This window comes from Perca flavescens, chromosome 20, assembly GCF_004354835.1.
Source record: "Perca flavescens isolate YP-PL-M2 chromosome 20, PFLA_1.0, whole genome shotgun sequence".
Classification (NCBI taxonomy): Eukaryota; Metazoa; Chordata; class Actinopteri; order Perciformes; family Percidae; genus Perca; species Perca flavescens.
The window spans coordinates 5,484,950-5,502,585 of NC_041350.1; the positions used below are offsets into that span (position 1 = coordinate 5,484,950).

At 41.6% G+C, this 17,636-nt stretch overlaps 2 protein-coding genes across 3 annotated transcripts in view; one reads left to right on the plus strand and one right to left on the minus strand.

The window, feature by feature from the left end:
- Nucleotides 1-8: 8 nt before the first annotated feature.
- On the minus strand, nt 9-7,353 carry commd8 (COMM domain containing 8). Its single transcript, XM_028565586.1, has 5 exons — nt 7,246-7,353; nt 4,768-4,923; nt 2,721-2,873; nt 1,238-1,393; nt 9-71 (listed from the first exon to the last, which is right to left on the minus strand). Exons 1-5 carry the CDS (start codon nt 7,291-7,293, stop codon nt 51-53), a joined length of 534 nt encoding a protein of 177 aa, XP_028421387.1. The 5' UTR covers nt 7,294-7,353; the 3' UTR covers nt 9-50.
- The window catches only part of atp10d (ATPase phospholipid transporting 10D), a 53,218-nt gene continuing 42,900 nt past the window's right edge, over nt 7,319-17,636 (plus strand). Inside the window, exons 1-3 of one of the 2 annotated variants that reach the window (XM_028565584.1) lie at nt 7,319-8,011; nt 12,261-12,606; nt 13,974-14,168. In XM_028565584.1, the coding sequence (XP_028421385.1) occupies nt 12,320-12,606; nt 13,974-14,168 (482 nt within the window). In that variant the 5' untranslated portion in view covers nt 7,319-8,011; nt 12,261-12,319. The remainder of the gene's footprint in view (nt 8,012-12,260; nt 12,607-13,973; nt 14,169-17,636) is intronic. The other variant, XM_028565585.1, reaches the window with a different exon arrangement.

The window sequence follows — 17,636 nt, forward strand, 5'->3', positions numbered from 1 at the left end:
GTCGTGTGGTGGGGGTGGGGGTGGGGGGGGGGGGGTCAGCGGTCTTTCTATCATTTCAACTGCAGCACCACCTGCAAGAAAAACACAAATGAATACTTAGCATTTCATTTGACTGATTAAGAGCAGATTATTTACTACTGGCGTGAAATCATTGGAACATAACGGCCGTCATAGCTAAAGGATTTGCAGATGGTTTACAGTTTGGCAGAATGCTGAAAACGTTGACCTGTGTTTTTTCGGGCCTGTACTATTATTTCTGGATCGACTTACTACAAAGCATTACATTTTAAATAAGCTATAATATGTTTATGTTTTAAATATTTTCATTGAAAAAGAGAGGGGAGTAGGAAAAGAAGAATAATTATATATATATAACCCGCCCATCCAGCGCTACTTGTGATTTTTGTGTTTGTGTTCAGTTTCATTTATTTTTGAAAATGTTTCCAGTTTGTCCATCCGTCCATCCATCCATCCATCCATCCATCCATCCATCCATCTGCTTATCCGGGGTCGGGTTGGGGGGCCAGCAGCTCCAGCAGGGGACCCCAAACCTCCCTTTCCCGAGCCACATTAACCAGCTCTGACTGGGGGATCCCGATGGCGTTCCCAGGCCAGGATGGAGATATAATCCCTCCACCTAGTCCTGGGTCTTCGCCGAGGCCTCCTCCCAGCTGGACGTGCCCTAGGGAGGAGCCCAGTGGGCCCGAACCACCTCAAGTTCCAGTTTGTTATTCAAGATAAACCTAAATTTGTTCTAGTTGCACTATATGCAATGCATCGTTTTACTGGAGGAACTACAGATCTTTCCAGAATTTCAGTATGAGGGTTTTTAAAGCTAGAATATCTTTAAAGCTATTTATCATTAATTTTAATTTAAAAGGTCCTATGACATGCTGCTTTTTGGATGCTTTTATATAGACCTCATATTAATGGGACCTTTAATAATGAGTAGAGCTGGGTATCGGGGCTAGAACGAAGCGTTTCAGACAGAGCGTGAGGTACAGGTATATTCAGACAGACATGATGGGAAAAAATCATTTGTTTTTGAACATTAAAGCATGTAAACATGTTCTAGTAGAAACCAAAATACAAGTATGAGCCTGAAAATGAGCATGATATGGGATGTATACACCATTCACTGAGGCAAATTCCACATAAGTTATTGTGGCAATAAACCCTTTTCTTATTTTGACCTTTAATATACTAACTAAAGAAATTAGGTATTTAGTGTGCGTACCTTATTAGCAGCCTCTAGTGAACTAATGAGTGTGTTTAACTCCTCTCTGTTCATCTCCATGGTGACAGAGCGGAGGGCTCTGTTCTCCCTCACGTCCAGACTGAGGCTGAGCAGAGGAGTGTGGAGAGACGAGATCTTATCGCTGGACAGAGCCAACTGGAGAGACAGAGGACAGGGAACAGAAGAGGTGAGTGCTGCAGGAACAGACAGTATATACTCAGAGTACCACCAGGGGCTCTACACCTTAACAAAAGCATTGACAACATTGTTTGTGTTCACAGAGTTTACAAAAAAGAAAAGGCTTTGAACGACTCACCGTAGCTCTTGCTGTTTCCGGCCGACGATATCCGAATGCGAATGAACAGACTCCATGTGAGGCTCCTTTTTCAACTACAAGGTCAATATTGTTTTTCACTAACGACAAAACAACAAATAATCTGTGCATTTCTATGGAACTAAGCTTTAGGAGCTTTCCATCTTTACTCTCCTCCCTGTTACATTGCATTCGGAGATCGACTCTTTCTGACTGGCGAGATGGACGGTGAGCGGAAACAACAACCAATGTTCTCAATGCTGAGTTCATGTGTAGAGCCCCTGGTGATCCTTGGAGCAAAGTCTCATGTTGTGTCGAGGCTTCTTAGTGTTTTAAAAATAGTGATTTTGATGCGATCATAGCAGAAGGCCATTTGACCGAAAAACGAAAATACGGTCAATCTTAAAAGTCCTAAATATGCTTTTAAAACGAAAGCTTGACTCGGGTACATCCACAAAAAGACCCTAGGTTGCATTTAGAGATGGTCCGATACCGTTTTTTATTTCGCAATACCGATTCCGATACCTGAACTTGCGTACCGGCCGATTCCGAGTACCGATCCGATACCAGTGTGTCATATATTTTATTATGTTTTAACAGCTGTATACTACGATCCCTGTATGGCTGTGATATGATTTCTATCTTTGTCGTCGGTCTGGCTCAGGTTAAACTCTTTTTGAAACATGAACAAACACAAACAATGAATGCCACAGAACTTTCTTTTATTCTCCAGTTTGACAAGTCAGTTATAACGGAAAAAGAAATAAACTAGATTTTCTTTAGGGCTTTATTACGTGGTATGGGATCGGTGCATAAACTCCAGTACTTCCCGATACCAGCGTTTTAGGCAGTATCGGAACATCTCTAGTTGCATTTTGGCGCGAGTTACGTTTTAAGTGTGTGTTCACCCAGCCTGCTACCGGCTCAGGTGTGCTGACTGCTAACTGCCGCCCCCCCCCCACTGCAGGAGAGACCTTGCTCTGTGTGTGTGCTCTGTATCCTGCTCTGAGCTTAAACTGGCTGTGTGCAGTAAAGATAAGTGTGCAGATGCTCGCACTTCTTTTCATTGACTTTCAAAATGATAATGCTAATCCGGGTTATGGCATTTACATCAGAAACAAAAAAGAAAAGACGACTGAACGCTGAAGAATAAAAACAGCATGAAGTCACCTTAAGTTGCCAGTCAAAGTCCTGCAGCGTGGCAGAGGAGATTGAGTTGGTTCTGTCCAGCAGAGCGTCGCGGATCTCCTCCCGTCTGGCTCTCAGCACACTCAGCACCGCCTCGGCATGGCTGCGGCCCACATCTGCCAGCCCGGCCAGCACCTGGTCGTTCATTTCATTTCAGTTATTATACAGGAAAGGATTAAAAGTCACATTAAGTTACAGTTAAAACGGGCTGGACTCGGCAGAAACATAGAACACAGTTACGGCACATGAAGACAGAAACCCTTGTACAGGACATTAGCATGGGCTAGACCACGTGTCAAACTCAGACCCGCCCCTCGCACGTTCTGATCCGGCCCGCATATCAATCTAGGTTCACAATATATTTTGGCCCACCTAGTTGTGCGCCAAACCAAAAACATGGGAAACTGTTTTTCAACTTGCAATTACGTGACGCTCAAAAGCAGAATTTGGGAAATTTGCCGACTCTGAGACTCCGAAATTCCCACAGAACCTGAGAGTTTCCATATTCCGGCTGTGAAAGAAGTTGTTGCGAGTCAGCTGGGTGTTAGCCTACTTAGAAAATGTAATCATTGTTTTGCTCGATTTGCTAAATTCTAGAATGGCTTTGGAGCTTTTTTGCGGACTTTTCCAGGGCTTTATGTGGACCAAACTATAAGCGAGAAGACTATATGAGACATGCAATAATTGAGTCAAAGATATTTTACTTTTTCGATGAAATAAAAGCATGTCAGTAAAGTACACGTCTGGCCCTTGGTGCGATTCTCTTTTTCCAGTGTGGCCCTTAGTGACATTGAGTTTGACACCTCTGGGCTAGACAGATACAGACAACTAAACACAACAATACAGACAGTGCAAACAAGACTTGGACAATACATGAACAATCAATGAGTGCAAGTGTAACTGTCGAGAAGGAACAGTTTGTATGCCTTTTTGAAATATGTGATAGATGGTAGTATTCTGATGTGATGGGGAATGTCATTCCAAATGTTGGTGTATGTATGAAAGAAAAAAAAAAAAAGGATTTCTGACCATAATTGTTTTTGTATGTAGGGGGGGGGGGTGGGGGACTGGAATGAGTGCCAACAAGTGTCGGTAAAAGTGCTATTTAGAAATTTTGGAAAATAAAATGTAATAGCGGGGCTGTTTATGTACTTCTGGTAAGTTTGAGCGTGCAACGCCAACGGTGAGACCACTTTGTACACACAGCCGGCGGGAGGAGAGCTGAGAATATGACCCGGGAGCAGCCACTCGCCGCTACCGACCACCACGGCCACCACACATCCAGCTGCTGACACTCCAAACTGCTGCAGACTTCGTGACGTTAGGGCTGCCCCGATTATTGACCTGTGAAATTTCCCTTTTATGCTTTTACCGTTTGAACACAAGACAAAAAAAATAAAGAGTTTACTTGCTAAATGCAACGTTCAAAATAATCATTTTTCTCAAGGCGCTCCTTGACTGAGGTAACTGACGACACTGACTCTGTAATAGGACTATAGAGTTTTATCACATTCAACGTTGTATTACAAAAGCTGTTGTAGAGAGCTTTTCGTTAGGTCATGAGCTGTACTATTCTGTATTGCTGAGAAGGCCTCCTTGTTGGTTTCTCAAGTGAAATGAACTTTAATATATCTTTAGTGGTCTCGGTCTATTCTTGATAACGAAATTATTCTAACCTCAATTCGATAATATAGCAACTAAGTGTGTACGGACGCATAATGTGATAACCAGACCCCAAACGTGATCTGCGGGCTTTCTTTTTACAGTTCGCAGCGGTGATCCAAAATGAAATTCTGCGGAATTTAGCGCACCGTTTTTCTGCTTGGTTGGAGGTGGAGAGGTATCGACATTTGAGTTTCATTTTAATTATTTCAATTTTGTGTGGCCCTGGTAATACCCTTGTTATTAACCTGTAATAACCTCAACGTAATAATTAAAAGGCAGCCTTTTTTTCTTTTTCTTCTCCTTCTCTTCTACAACTAAAGCCTTAGCTAAAACAGCCCCTCCGGTCCAGGTGTTTCTCTCTCACCTCTTCATCGGAGCTGTTGTTCCCCACTGCCAGGCGGAAGAGGGCTGTCAGGGAGTGGAGCAGCTGCAGCCACTCCTCCAGGCTCCAGGTGGCGCTGTAATCCCCCTTGCGAGGAGGCTCCCGCCCACACAGTCCATCCACCACCCTGTGACAAAGCTACACAGCAGGCCATAGTGTTAGGGATCACCGTTTGGCATTTGGAAAAACAAGCTAGTCCCGGGGATATTTCAATGATGGCATTTTTTTTATTTAATACTTTGTCCAAAAATGTCATTTTCACTTTTGGGCTATGAAATAGGCCCCCATTTGACCCCCATGTGGGTAGCTACATGGCTTTAGCTATGATGTCAAACTGACTGGGTACATCCCAGCATGCATTGCGCGAGAGGCAGGGAACACCACTGGACAGGTTTTTCAGAGGGCAACACATAACACAAATAAACACTTACTAATTCACACATATTATAACCTTTATTTATTTCTTCAGGGAGGGCCGTTGAGAGCAAGCTCTCTTTTCCAATGATGCCCTGTTTACAGCACAAACAAAAAGGTAATAAAAAAAAAACTATCTATACTATAATATAATACTATAAAACAATACCCAAATTACAATATGTTAAAAAAAAAAAATAATGAAGGAACAATCACAAAATTACAATTATAAACAATAAAAACACAAAGAGTTTCCTGAAATAATGTGTATTGCGTGTTTGTGTGACTCAGAGGTCAACAGCTGACCAATCAGAGCGCCTGCTGCTGCTCTGTGGGTTGGATTTCATTTTTAGGCAGCAGACCGCTTACAAATCTTTAGATTTAAAAAAAAAAAAAATAAAAAAATAAAAAAATAGGTCAACTCTCGATCATGAAATGTAAAATGGACATAATAAAGGGATAGTTTGGATATTTCGCAGTGAGCATGTATGAGGTACTTCTCCATAGTCAGTGTATTAGCTACAGCAGAGGGCGTTCTGCACACTCCCAGTTTGGAGAAGCAGGCAGGAGAACCACCAAGGAAGCTAAGCAATGTCCTGCTGTGGGGTGGGGATGCCGGATGGGGGTGGGAGGTATTTTAGCCACCTGAAGAAATCAATATCAGTTTAATGTGCACTATATTTAGAATAATTTCACTGCTTTACCTTGCTGTCAAACAGCCCCTTTTAAGTTAAAACGCGGGGGGAACTAAAGTCGTTATCTATGCACTCTTTAAAGCCACCAGACTCCTTGGACAACACCATTTTACCTGGCAGAACACTGGAGCTGCTGGTCTGCATCGATCGGTAACTTTGTTTGTGTTGTGGCCCGGTTGGATCAGTGGGTAGAGCAGGTGCACACATATTTAGAGGTTTATGCCTTGACGCAGAGGTCCAGGGTTCAATTCCAACCTGTGACAATTTCCTGCATGTCTTCCCCCTCTCTCACCTGTCCTGTCCATTAAAGGTGGAAAAAGCCCCCCACCCCAAAAAAAAAAGTTTGCGTTATTATTGTAGATTGTAGAACAGCAACTCCAGTGTTCTGCGAGGTAAAATGACTGTCTTTGTCAAAGGAGTCTGGGGTCTTTTAGATGTCTAAAATACATTTAGCATGCTGCCCAACCCCCACATCCACAGCAGTATATTGCATAGCTTCTTGTCTGTACTTCTAGCTGCTTCTCCAAACTGGGGGCGGGGAGACCGCCATCTACTGTAGCTATCTATCACACTGACTATGGAGTAGGGCTGCACGATATGAGGAAAATATGCGAGAATGTTGTTGAATATTGCGATAACGATATTACTTGTGATAAATGTGTACTGCCTTCCTGTTGCTTTTAGTATTCTTATAAAATACAACACATTGCTTGTTGAATTTAAAACAAATCATAATTTCTAACACTATTGTACAACATTGAATTGACAATGACAGGCACTACTTAAAAAGAATATAGGCCTATACACTTTAAAGTGCAGTTTTCTACTGATGTTTTCTTTCAGCTAACACAAAAAATCTCGTAATGTCTATTGCGATATGTATATTGCGCCAGTTGATTATTGCGATGACGATAAAAACAAATATATATATATATATATATATATATATATATATATATTGTGCAGCCCTACTATCTATCACACTGACTACGGAGAAGTAGGTCATTCAAACCACAATTCTAAAGATCCGAACTACATCCCTTTAAAAAAAGACCAAGGAAGTGTGAGATGGATGATAGACAGACACATTAGTACACGTGTTAGAATCAACTAATTTAAATTCAATAGCTGAATAGATTAATTTTGTTATTTTAAAACTAAAGGATTAAATCATTACTTAAAAACAGAGCTAGGCAACTAAGTTAAGTGCTGCTGAATGATTGACTGTGTATGCCTCAATGGTCGCTCGGACATATTCAGAAAACATGAAGTAAATTGTCTTCATGTTTAATTAGACATTCAGAACACGACATACGTATCACGGTTCGTGAATACAACGTTTGGTACTTACTGTAAGACAGTCAGTGACAGGCAGCCTGTTCAGCGCAACCACCATCATGTTTTCATTCGGTTCCGCCTGCTGATCAGCTGACGTTTGTCACGTGGTAGACTGAGCTGCGTTCACGCGACTTTTGGAAAAACGATCATTCGTTATCTCCAATGACTTCTCAGTATGCGCGTACAACGTTAGTAGATGGAAATACGGTGCTATAAATATAATCTGTCGTTATCTGTGTCTTGTCGTGAAAACAACTCTTAACAACTATCGCCTCGATTATTCAATAGAGGATTGAATTGATGTTGGCCCGCACGCCGAACTCCATTTCAAAATCTACCAATTTAGCGTGCCCTTGATCGTTGGCAACTTAGAGTGAACCAAATGTAAATGTGTGAAGTGTGACTTCCCAAAATGTTTACGAGATATCAGTTGGATGCCGAATGTAATAAAAAAGGCCCAATAATCCATACTGGATATTTAGCTCGCATTTAACTACGCATGTACTATCGATACTGAAGAAATCATAAAATCTAACAATTTGTCACTTGAGTTCTGTGGAACGTCGCCGGACCCAGGGGAAAGGGGAATAACGTCGCTCAGAACGATTGTATTTCACATCCTGCTTTGTGTTGCAGCGGGGTGGTTGTTGCTTGTTAGGTCCCCAGCTCTTGTCACTGTGGTCGGTAAGAAGTAACAGGGATGTGACCGAAGTCGACACTAGTGCCGCCGCTGTTACTTCTCTCGAATACGGGCAGCAGCGTATGGAAATAAACCGCAGGTAAGCGCTGTGTCTGTCACCATCTTTGATTTGTGGATAAAGACCGCTCTCTTTCAGGAGGTGTCTGGGGGGGTCCTCTGCCAAAAAGAATGTTTTCTATTTGAATCCCTTTTCCTGCATTTCAACATAAGTTTAGGGACTATGGTGATACAAAATTCAGGAAGTAATTACGTTGATCCTAATGATAAATTCTTCCAGAAAGAATGGTACCAAACTATGTATAAGAAAAAAGAAGTCTTACTTTCTTTATTGTTTAAAATAACAAACCTGGATTTTGAAAAGTGGAGGGGACGTGTCCCCCCTTGTCCCCAGTGGAAATTAGGCCCTAGGCTATACAACTTTCACACGTGTCAACAGTTTGTCCCTTTTTCTCTTTCAACACATGACGTTCCCCCCCGTGCACAAAACCAGCACCATAAAGAAATGGCGGAAGAACCTGACAGGCCTTCACAGGGCCCTGAACTCAACCCTGTTGTACACCTTTGGGACTGTGAGCCAGGCTAGATCACCCAACATCTGTGTTGGGCCTCTTTAATGCTCTTGTGGCTGATTGGGAGCAAATCCCTGCAGCCAGGTTCCAACATCTGGTCCTAAATTGATATAGGAGTAAGCTACTTCCTTGTTTTAGGGACAAAGTGGTCGCGCTGTGTGTGTTTGACCAATCAGCGACGGTCAGGGACTGTTTCGGGGCTAGAATGTCGCCAGAACTCAATTTATACCCCAATCCCTGTGGTTACCCTGTGGTTCTGAGTACCTCAGAAGATTCCTAGTTCCGGGGGGTAAACTTCCTGTGGTCGCAACACGGCTTAAATGAGTCTGAGATCTGCAGATATGTTGTACACTAACTTGCAACATAATTCACTTAAATATAATCCCAGTTATAGAATGTGAAACCGTTCATTGTAACTTTCAGAGTATTATTTGGTCAGGTAGTGGAAGCAGCTCTACAGCTCAGTTCCAGAGCAACAAGACGGATAGCAATGGTGATCATGTGAGCTGATAGGTGTCAGTGGTCTAAATAATCAAATACAGTGATCATAATTCCAGAGCTGCCCATGAGACACAGTGTGTGTGTGTGTGTTTTTTTTGTGGAAGTTCACACTCTTACTTCCCCTCCTCAAAACCACATTTCAAAGTAGCTATTAGGATGTAGGCCTAGTGTAAAGAAAGATGGCATTCACAAGCCTGGCCGGGACTTTTTAAAGACTTCTTCCCTAAAGTATGCACTGCATTAAAGGTGCCCTGCCGTACAAACCGCTTACTTGCATTTTCTTTTTCAATATGTTAGGTCCATATGTGTTTGTGTTATGTTGTGAATATGAAAATGAAAATGAACTGCTACCTCCTCTGTCAGCTCTAGCCACTGAAAAGAAATAAGCAGAGAAATCAGACCAATTACAAAAGCTGGTCAGTCTGACATCATGTTGCCTGAGCTCATTACTATTCATTAGCTTGCCCAGTTTGGCTGGGTAAAGGATTCTGACAGCCAAGCTCTCATTGGCTAGCTGTTAGCCAATCAGATTCAAACAGCTTAGCTTGTTGAATATTAATGAGAACTGGCAGAAATCGAGCTGAGTCTTCCTGTAGGCTTTCTATACTACGCTAGAATGGCATGAAACAAGGTAACTAAGGCATTTTTTTCCATGGTAGAACTTCAGACATTATCACAAAGTAATGAAATACGTGTGGCAGGGCACCTTTAAACCTGGGCCACTTTGAGAAAGGTGTTGTTGACATTACATCCTGACTTTGACATGTGATTTTTGGGCCTTTTTTAAAGATGAAATATTCAAACTTCCAGCAGGACATGTGACGGCGGCTGTTTCAGAAAGGAAGCTGCGGGCGTAACATAACTCGGGTTTTCAAACTTGTGTGCTTGTGATTTTGTCTGGAGATAAAGCAGAAATTGTGTTCCTTCTGTGTGGGTTTCTAAATAATCTAGTTTACAAAAAGCAGCAACACTTCTATAGTTGTGCTATTGCACTGTATCCTGAAGGAAGACCACACATGTGCTGTAGCTTTAGTCTTTATCTCACCCATGTGCTGAGAATGATGGTGTGCAGCTTGGGCATGTCACAGAGCTCTGTGAGAGAGCTGCATGCTGCTGGTTAAGGAGGGGGCTTCTGGCTTTAAATTGAGAAAAGACTAGACAACATTTTAATTTTAACTTGAGTTCTACATGTTGTATGGCACCCTTTTTTTTTTTTTGCCTGGATCTTTGTGATTCCAACAAGCATTGTATTCGTGCTAAGCTCAGACTTGAATTTGTCTTGAAAATGACAACTTGGAAGACACGTCATTATTTGCATTGTCCCAGACATGTTTCTTCTTGAAAAAAACTTCCTTATGGTAAAAGAATAGCTTTCGACCTGGATGAGAGGAGTCAACGTATTGTAATGTAATGCATGGCAACAGATTCTTCCCATGCTACCTAATATCCTTGTGACCCCTTGCATGCAATTACCTCGACTTTGTGTCCTTTGTCCTAGCAACGTTGGTTCCATAACTCCATGTGCAAACTATCCCATGGCTTTTGCTTGTGCATACCTCAAAGAAAGAACTCTGACTGTGACTCTTTTTGTAAAGAAACATTCGTAGCTGCAAGCATGTAGGCGGCCTACTTGCTCTATGTGTATAGTAAGGGTGTGCAAAAAATGGATTCACATTTGTATCGCGATTCAAGCTTTACCGATTCAAAATAATTTTTTTTCTTTTTCGTTTTGTAATGGCGTGTATACTATTGTCCTGAAATGAGTTTAGATCGCCGTTCCCATAGATGGCGCTGCGTTGAATTCACACTGACACCTGGGCACTCTTGTTATAATCAAAAGAAGAATGAGTGCAGCAGAAGTAAGTTTAGTCAGCGCAAACAATGGCAAACCTCACAGAAAGAATTTGCTCCATCCTTATTGAAGGCGAGAGTTTGGGCACATTTCAGCTTTTATAACCTCGAGGGGAAGACGGAACTTGATAGGAATCATGCTATATGCAGGCTTTGCAAGGCGAAAGTTAAGTATTTTGGAAACAACACAAACTTGAGAACTCACATAGTACGCCATCACCCAGAGATTAACATTAAAGACATGGACAAACAACAACCTAAAGTACCTAACAGGCCAGTCAACCAACGCGCTCTCTTTCAGTGCTCTAAACTCCCACCCAACTCTGAACGAAAAGTAACTACATTTACACACAGTCATTTCTTTTCTTTAATCGAGAATCGTTTTTGAGCCAAAAATCAATATTGAATTGAATTTTCTGAATCGTGCACCCCTAGTGTATAATATATTACTATAAGGGAACTCTTAGAGAGTGTAATGCTGCGTAAATTGGAATCGGGAACTCATGTGGTCAGGGTTCCAATTATTCCAAAATCACTTGAATGCAGCACAATCGCTCTATCTCTCTCTCTTTCTCTTTCTCAATGTTAACGGAAGTGAAAAAACATTTCTGTGTCCGTCCCGTGATTTGAATCCACTCCAAAATGTAATGGGATCTTCCTTGGCCCATGTTACACATGCCTCCACCAAGTTTCAGGAAAATCGGGCTAGTACTTCTTCTGTAATCTGAAGAACTGAAGAACAAACAAAGGGTTGTGGGATGGCTATTGGTGCTTTGACAAAATATTGACACAATGAGATTTTATTTAATTAATGTGACTATGATGAATAAGTAGGTTAAGGCAAAAAAAAAAATACAACAGCTAGAACAGTGACATGTTCAGAAAATGATATCACTTTACTCTAATGCAGAGCTGGACTAACCCATTGTTGGTTTGGGTATTGTCATGGGATTTGAATTTATAAAATATAGAATAACACCAGACTGATTCTTTAAACTTGCAGACAGCCTTTATAAGAACAGACTAGAGAGACTAATTCATTTATTTGTTTTTATTTTGTAACCTTTATTTATTCAGGGAAGGTTCACTGAGAGCCAGCCTTTCTTTTGCAGGAATGCCCTGATCACTTTCACACAGCTCCACATTCATACCTGGAAGCTGCCCAGTACCACCACAGTCTGATCTGCTGGTCACTGAGCAGCGCCACCGGAGCGGTTGGAAGTTAAGGGCCTTGCTCAAGGGTACCTCAGTGGTGGTAATGAGGCAGGGACAAGCGCTGCTCTTACACTTTCGCCCACCCAGATTTTATCGTGTCGGTTTGGAGATTGAACCGACACCGAAGCTCTCTTCTCTAACCTTTAGGCCACCACTGGCCCCCTAATTTGTGGTTTTTTGCTTTCTTTGCAGGATGAGGACACTGTGAAAGTCCAGCGTGGAGCGCAGAGGAGCAGGAGGCCACCGAGGCGATGGAGCGGCTGCACTGGGTGCGGCATCGCTGTCGGCAGCTGCTGGAGGGGAACTCGGGGAGAGGCTGGTACTCTGCCGCCGATGGCCTGCCCAACAAAAGCTCCCTGGACGCCCACAGCTCTCCACAGAGAGTCAGTGGGAAGCGGAGAACAGTGTGTGCCCGCCATGGGCCCCACCAACAGGAGTATGAAGCAGTCTCCAAAAGCTACCAGGGCAATGCCATCCGCACTACCAAGTACAGCTTGTTGACCTTCATCCCCATGAACCTGTTCCAGCAGTTCCACAGGTCAGATTCTTACTGGTTGTGGGTTGAACACACTGCCAGGCTTTAGTGAACTGGGTCTGTATTAAATGTGTAACAATACACTGATCTGGATCGACATATCTATTAAATCCCCAATGATCCATAATTATGATACAAAGTGAAAATATCGATACATGTCGCTATCTTTAAGATGCCCCTTTTATTTTGAAATTCCCATTTTATATTTATTTTTATGCAAAAGAGTGGTTTGTTTTTCATTTAAATTTCTGGAAGAGCTTAGTAATGAACAGTGTTGGTCAAGTTACTTCCAGAATGTAATACATTATAGATTACTAGTTACTGTTATTTGACCGTAATTAGATATATTACAATATTACCGTCTCTGAATTGTAATGCTTTACATTACTTGTGCGTTACTTTTGAGTTACTTTCACCAAAATAACAGCGGAAGTATGAGTTTGCAGGTAGCTTGTGAATTTCATCACAGGATCAATAAAGTCTCCTCTTTATCCACTTTAATACATCATAGTTTATTCATAATATTTGTATAATAAATGTGAATATGCAAAGTAACTAAAGATATAAAATAAATAGTGAAGTGAAGTATAAAGGAGGAGAAAATGAAATTATTCAATTAAAAGTACCTTAAAATTGTATTGAAGTAGCCTATGATTAGGGCTGGGCAATATGGAGAAAATCAAATATCACGATATTTTTGACCAAATACCTCGATATCGATACCGCAACGATATTGTAGTGTTGACTATTGGTGCTTTCACAAAATATTTACACAATGAGATTTTTGATAAATAATCATCAGTAATGTGGATACAATGACTAAGTGGGTAAAGGCAAATAATAGAACAGCTACAACAGTCTGGTAAGTTGACTGACTAAGTGACCTCTCATGTTTCTCCACACCCTCCAGCCAAATACCTCGGCTGCGTACCGTTCTCCAGGCAGTGCTCGTTTTGTGTCTTTTCGGATGGAATACACCCAAAACAAAGTCTAAACAACCACCCACAAAGTGAAGTTTCGTCCAATGTCAGAATCCCCTTTTTTTCTGAATTTGTCTGCAGTTCAAGATCAGTTTAACGGAGCCATTGTATTCTTTGAGGGATTCACTGTCCCATGATCCATTGCATGTTGGTTTAGTTTTGAATGTTGTATGGACTGTGTAATTTGGGTAGAAAGAGCTAGTTTATTTTATTAGTCTACAGTTTTCTGAATGCCATGCCTTTCATGGCCATCAATTTAACAGGGTAGAGATATTTCAGTCCCAACCAAAGTGATGGACCAACCGACCGAACGGCAGGAGATGCATGCTGGTCTGGTAGTACGCCGTTCGTTTCTGCGTACTAATTTGCTGCTCTGGTCTTCATTTGTAGGTCTGCCAACCTCTACTTCCTGTTCCTGGTGTTACTGAACTGGGTGCCAGTTGTTGAAGCTTTTCAAAAGGAAATTGCCATGATTCCTCTGCTGGTGGTTCTCGTTGTTATCGCCTTCAAAGATGCCCTGGAAGACTACAGGCGCTACTTGTTCGACAAGAAGGTCAACAACAATGTAGTGCGAGTGTTCTCTGGGTGAGTGGACCTCTATCAGCTTAAGGGCCAACTCCAGTGCCATTTTCAATTCAATTTCAATTCAACTTTATTAATATGTCATTATCTCAGGACACTTTAAAGATAAAGTAGGTCTAGACCACAATCTATAATTTACAGATAGGGTTGGGTGTTGTTGTTTTTTCTTTTGGATACCTGTGCTTGAAGCACAAAAAGACAGTTGGCGACATTAAAGAACGGCTTGTTTATTGCTAAGGCTATATGGTCAAGATTAAATGATTTATTAATAATGTAATAAAAATAAGTTCGGTCCGACCGTTTTTTTTCTGAATAAATTATTGCTTGCGTAATGGTCAGTGTGTGGGACTTTCTCTAAAAATGTAATCGCACAAAATTGAATCTGTTTTTCTTTTTACACTTGTGATAGAGTTGCATCATTAAGATAATAAATTCAAAATTCAAAAATTAATAAAATGACTTGAGTTGCAGAAATCTGCCTTCATACGGAAGTCTAAAACCATGTTTGCCAGCTGCATCATTTATGTTAAATCTTGGATGTAATGGTGTTTAGGTGATTTATTCAGGACACAGCTAGCCTGACAAGCCAGACCCACATCCAGATGTAGGGTCTGGGAACTCCCCATTGGCAGGGCTCAACCCGAGGGGCGGGATAAACGGTTGTCTTTCAAATTCCCTCTGCACGCAATAGGATAGCTCTACAACCAACCAGAGCTACGAAGAAGGTAGTGGAGCTAGTTGATAGATTAAACTTTTGCCGTATCCGGTCGGCAAAACTCCGAACACATCTTCCTTTTTTAAGAATGACGACAGTGCCGTTCTTTGTTCTTTTATCAGAGAAAAGATGAACTCCAAGTCTTCCAGAAGTCCGCTGTTCCCAGCAGCAGCAGCCATAAGCCCCGCCTACCGACTCTATACACGATGTGATTGGCCTCACCAGAGTTTGGTTTTTCCAGCTTGCAAGCCAACGGAGAGTGCTGATCAAACAGTAGTGGGGTTTTAGTGACAATGCGCTACTCAAAAAAAATAAAAGGAGCATTATTTTAGAATGGCACACTTGGTCGACCATTAAAGTTAGAATTTGTGCACTGTATGTGTGATGAGGGGATCAGTTTAGCTACAGAAGAGTTTATGTTTGAACGGTCTGAAGCATGAAGAGAACGCCTGTAGGAGTGGCTGTGTGAACATACACCTGTGGAAGGAATGGATTTTGTGTATCTAATTATCCAGTCTAAGGGCAGGGTGATGTTTTCTGTATGGATTGGGATTGCTGGATGTCTCCTGATGGTCTCCTGTTGGTGGTGTCAGTCGACATTTGGACCGGACTGAGGTTTGAGACTGTGTTGATTGCATAGATCTTCTGTGCCGCCGGGTTGAAGATGTGTGTGAAGCATCCAAAAAATACAATTAATACCTTTTTATTAAATTCCTTCAAAGTCTTCACTACATACGGTAGATCATGTAAGTCTGGACAGACAACACTGGTTGGTGGAGGCATGCCACCACAAAGCTGTAGTTCTAGTTGTTCCTGCATTATGAAAACAATAAAAAAGATAACTCTGTCACTTCCTGGACTGGAAATGATGTTGCCAGTAATCCAGGCAGCCATTTTGTGTCCTCCAAAGGGCATTTAGTAAAACAATTTTTGTAGGCAAGACAAGGCTGCCCTATTTGTATAGTCCATTTCAGCAAAAAGGCAATTCAAAGCGCTTTGTATAAAACAATTAAAAACAGCCGACAAAGAGAATATAAACACAGCTAAAATAGAATAAGACAGGTATAAAATACAAGAATAAAAGTTACAGTCAATAACTCAGCGTAACTGTTTGGTGTGTTTATGTCAGCCATCATTTCAGTATGCTAGTATGTATATTATCAGAAAGCGTTAACAAACTATGCTGTTCAATTTCACTATTAGATATATGAATCTGTCCACTGCTCTGATCCCGAAGGAAATCAATGGCCGCACAATGCCTGCTGCTGCTCTTTGACCCTCCTTTCTCATATATCTGATTACATAATCTATAGTCTTTTAAGGCAGTTGTTAAACTTGAACCTTGAGAGTTTGTTTACAGCATGAGTGCCCTTTAGAGGAGTGGCAATGAATTTTGTCACCAAGGTAATACCTATCCGTCTATCTTTCCATTTCCCCATTGCCTGCCATGTCCATATCTGTAGGGACAGGGGAAAATATCCAACATCAGAATGGTCTGTTGGACAGCAGGAATGTGGAAGAAAATTTACAATTAGAGAACGGTTGCAGGTAGGTAAGGCTTCTGAGTGGAGACATAAACCTGGCAGGCAGATCTGAATCCACTGGAGCAGTGGACTCATGTATAGCTTGGAATGTCCGTCCTGTCTTAACTCTACCAAGGAGCGCCTGCGGAAGAAGAGGACCGTGGTACCTTCCTTCACAGAGGATGAGGAACTGAGTCAACTTCTGAAGTTGTACAAGGGCAACAAGATTCGGACCACAAAGTATTCTCTCTTCTCCTTCCTCCCCAAGAATCTGTTTGAGCAGCTCCATCGCATGGCCAATGTCTACTTCATCTTCCTCGCTGCTCTGAACTTTGTGCCTGTTGTGGAGGCCTTCCAGCCACAGATCGCTCTGGCTCCTATCATTCTGGTGCTGTCAATGACCGCGACCAAGGATATCTGGGAAGACTACCGCAGGTTTAAATCGGATCACTCGATCAACAGCCTTCTCTGCCATGTTTACAGCAGGTAGGGTTAAATGTTGCTTTCAGTCGAGTTTGTTGCGGCAACAACCAACAATGGAGATAACTTTTTCTTGTGGGACCGTATATTTACTGCAGCGTTATCCAAGAAGGATAGTTGTGACTCTGTTGTGTGCTCCCTTGTTTGAGCTTTGATCTTTCTCTCATAGATGTTGTTGGCACAAGTTCTATTGTTAGCAGGGATGCAAATGCTGGAACTAAAAATTAACCCAAAACATTTGCACATTGATTCTGTCAGTGTGCACCATAACTCTTGATACATGTTTCTCGATAAATGTTTTTAATACTGTAGTTTCAGTGAAACTGACTGTTGAAACTCACAGTTTCACCAACAGTTTAATTATAATGTTAAGTTGTGTTATAAGAGTGTTGTAAGACATTTTTGACAATGCATTCATTTAGACTGTCATGCACACATGATCAATTGTGTGCGTAAACAACGTTATAATAAAGTGCAAATACAGTCTAAATAAGAAAGCACACTTTTAAAGCATGCCTTGGGAAAGCCAATTAAAATGGCAATAAAATAGATAAAGCTGAAACTAATTAGAAACTGAAGTTTTCAAAAGAGAAGCTGAAATGGCAACTGTCCATCCACACTACATAAAACATAAGTTGAGCTGAAATCCAACATCCAAATCTAAATATTAAAAACGGTAGTAAAAAAAAAAAGACCCTGCTCATTTGTGAAAACCTTCCCCAATCATGATCTCTTTTTGGGGAGACGTATCTG

Bases quoted from the DNA above. Each gene is read 5' to 3' on its own strand.
- commd8 (XM_028565586.1), bottom strand. From the start codon at position 7,293: ATGATGGTGGTTGCGCTGAACAGGCTGCCTGTCACTGACTGTCTTACA. The intron at 2,874-4,767 runs GTGAGAGAGAAA...ATGAACGACCAG, and splicing joins ACAACAGCTCCGATGAAGAG to GTGCTGGCCGGGCTGGCAGA. The intron at 72-1,237 runs GTACGCACACTA...TTTTTCTTGCAG, and splicing joins CACTAGAGGCTGCTAATAAG to GTGGTGCTGCAGTTGAAATG.